This window comes from Nicotiana attenuata, chromosome 6 (genome assembly GCF_001879085.1).
Source record: "Nicotiana attenuata strain UT chromosome 6, NIATTr2, whole genome shotgun sequence".
NCBI classification, from domain to species: domain Eukaryota; kingdom Viridiplantae; phylum Streptophyta; class Magnoliopsida; order Solanales; family Solanaceae; genus Nicotiana; species Nicotiana attenuata.
Window position 1 is genome coordinate 56731782 of NC_031994.1, and position 3564 is coordinate 56735345.

Consider the following 3564-nt stretch of genomic DNA (forward strand, 5'->3'; position numbering starts at 1 on the left):
GATTTTTGCCCATTCTTTCACCATTTTCATCCGGATTTTTGAGCTTTTGGGAGGTTTTTGAGAGAGGATTCAAGGGATCTTCAAGGATGTAAGATTTTTGGAACCTAAACTCGTTATTATGGTGATTTTTATCAATTTTAGCATGGAATTTGAAGGAAAATCAGTGGTAAATTGGGGGGTTATGACTTGGTTAATTGGAGAGCTCTGAGTGGTGATTTGAGGGACCATTTGAGGTCCGATTTTGGTAATTTTGATATGGTTAGACTCGTGAGAGTATGAGGATTTTTAAAATATAAATTTTACCCGATTCCGAGACGTGGGCCCGGAGGGCGTTTTGGTCATTTTACCTAATTTTGCGTATTGGCTTAGCATTTATTTGTAGAATCAGTTACTTGAAGTGTTATTTACATTATGCAATATAATTGAATAGATTTGGGCCATTTGGAGTCGAGTACTCGTGGCAAGAACGTGGTTTCGGGTTGATTTTGAGTTGGTTCGAGGTATGTGGCTTGGCTAACCTTGTGGGGGGAAACTCCCCTTAGTATTTGTTGATAATTGAAATGCCCTGTACGTGAGGTGATGAGTGCGTACTTGTGCTAATTGTTGAAAATCCGTTTTCCTTAAGTAACTATAAATGTGATTTCCTGTTTCCTATTCATATCGTGTGTAATTTAAGCCTGCTATTAGCTTAGGGAAGCATGCTTAGTTGACTTAATTGCCTTACTTGCTCAAATTACCTTATTTGGATTGTGTGCAGCATGCTAGGCTAGAAATACCTGTTTTATTTTGGTATGGAAATTTGAACCGAATTGAGTATTCTTTTGTGTTGCTGCTGTGTGTTTACTTTGGGACTACGAGACGGTATCCCGGAGATCTCCCTGTATGTTTACTTTGGGACTACGGAATTGTATTCCGGGAGATCCCCCTGCACTTTTATATTAGAACTATGGGACTGCACCCGATAGATTCCCCGAGTATTGAGTATTTATATTTGGGACTACGGATGTGGTATTACGGTAGATCCCCACGCATTATGAGTTGGACTACGGGACTGCACCCGGGAGATCCACTGGATATTTATATTTGGAGACTACAGGACGGTATCCTAGGAGATCCCCCGATTGTTATCTTTGCGTTGAGCTGTATTTATTTCCGTGATTACTTTGTTTCTGTTAAAGTTGTTGTTGTTCTTCTATCCTGTGTTACTTTTTACTGTTGCACTTAAGTATACTGTCCTATTCTACACTGTTATATCTTGTATTTTCTTTAACCTCAGTAGGGCCCTGACCTTCTCGTCACTACCCGATCGAGGTTAGGCTTGACACTTACTGAGTACCGCTGTGGTGTACTCATGCCCTTCATGCGCATGTTTTTCATGTGCAGATCCAGGTACTCCACTCAGACTTATCACGCTTGAGGCGAGGCGTTTTGTAGAGACTCCGAGGTATATTTGCCGCGTCCGCAGATCGAAGAGTCCCTTTCTATTCTCAGTACTAGTATAGCCCCTTTTCTGTATTTTCCCTTGTTGGTAGACATTCTGGAGTTAGAGCTTATTATGTAATCATTTAGCTTGTGATTCATGGGGTTCCAGATTTTGGGAGTGTTAGATTGGGATTCTTGTACTATTATATAGTAGGTGGCATCTTAAACACTGTTTAACATTGTTAACTCAGTTTTTAATTACTTTCTTCTGCAATTGTTTCTTTTTTCCGCATTTGTTAGGCTTACCTAGCCGTAGAGACTAGGTGCCGTCACGACAGTTCATGGAGGGCGAACTGGGGTCGTGACACCTATCGGGTCATCACAGCTTCCACTAATGCCACTCCCACCTTGTCCCTAATAACTTCATTTCTGATCTTGTCTTTCCTGGTATGTCCACACATTCATCTCAACATCCTTATTTCAGCCATGCTCATATTCTGGACATGGATCTTCTTGACGGGCTAACACTCAGCTCCATAAAACATAGGCGGTCTAACCGCCACCCTGTAAAAATTACCCTTAAGTCTAGGCGGCACATTCTTATCACATAAAACCCCCGAAGCTAGCCTCCATCTCATTCAACCCCCTCCAATGCGGTGAGTAACATCCTCATTAATCTCCCTGTTGCCTTGGATTACAAACCCAAGATACTTGAAATTATCTCTTGTGGGAATGACTTGAGTATCTATCTTTAATTCCACTTCTTCATGCCTCTCATCACTGAACTTGCACTCCAAGTATTCAGTTTTCCACCTACTCATCTTGAAACCTTTGGACTCCAGCATTTGTCTCCAAACTTCCAACCTAGCGTTAACACCACGTCGCGTATCATCAATCAGAACTATGTCATCAACAAATAACATACACCACGTCATCCTCCCTTGTATGTGTCGTGTCAGCACATCCAACGCTAGGGCAAACAAAAAAGAGCTAAGGGCTGATCCCTGATGCAACCCCATCTCCACAGGGAAATGCTTTGAATCTCATTCCGCAGTCCTCACCTGAGTCTTAGCACCTTCATACATGTCCTTAATCTCCTCCCTCAGGACTTAGTCATAAGCCTTCTCAAGGTCAATGAACACAAGGTGAATGGCTTTTGTAGTTGAACGTCTCGGCATAAATCCGAACTAGTTCTCAGATATAGATACATCTGTCCTCACTCTCTGCTCCCCCACCCTCTCCCAAACCTTCATAGTGTGACTCAACAGCATAGTTGTTGCAATTCTGGATATCACCTTTGTTTTTGTACAAAGGAATCATCAAAATCCACCTCTAATCGTCGGGCATCTTCTTCATCTTGAAAATGACGTTAAACTGGCTAGTAAGCCACTCCAAGCCTACCCTACCCGCTACTTTCCAAAACTCTACCGGGATCTCATCAGGCCCAGTCGCCTTACCCTTGCTCATCTTCTGTATTGCCACATCAACCTCCTCGCACTTAATACGCCTACAAAATCTAAAATCTCTCCGACTCTCTAAGTTCTCCAACTCACCCAGCACGATGTTCCTATCTCCTTTATCGTTTAAGAGTCTATGGAAGTATTCGTGCCATCTACGCCTGATACACGCCTCTTCCACCAATAGCTTATCATCTTCGTCTTTGATGCACCTCACTCGATCCAGGTCTAGAGTCTTCCTCTTCCTAATCTTGTATAATTTGTACAGCTTCTTATCCCCTCATTTGCCCCCAAGATTCTCATACAATCTCTCAAAAGCTACAGTCTTAGCCGCCGTGACCGCGAGCTTCGCCTCTCTTCTTGCCTTCTTGTAACACTCCCTATACGACCTCCACTCTTCCTCTTCTGTGCACCCCATTAACTTCAAATATGCCGCTTTCTTAGCTTCCACTTTACCTTGGACCTCCCCATTCCACCACCAGTCCCCCTTATGGCCACCCGAGTAACCCTTCGAGATCCTTATCACCTCCCTAGCTGCTTCCTTAATTGAGTTCGCTATCGTGGTCCACATACTACTCACGTCCCCACTATTCCTCCAGGCCCCCATAGCCAACAGCTTGTCACGACCCAAATCCCCGATCTGGTCGTGATGGCGCCTCTCGTGAAGACAAGGCCAGCCAACTAA

General features: G+C 43.5%; 1 protein-coding gene across 1 annotated transcript; it reads right to left on the bottom strand.

The window, feature by feature from the left end:
• LOC109227859 lies at window positions 2061-2441 on the bottom strand. Its single transcript, XM_019393051.1, has one exon. It carries the CDS (start codon window positions 2439-2441, stop codon window positions 2061-2063), a length of 381 nt encoding a protein of 126 aa, XP_019248596.1.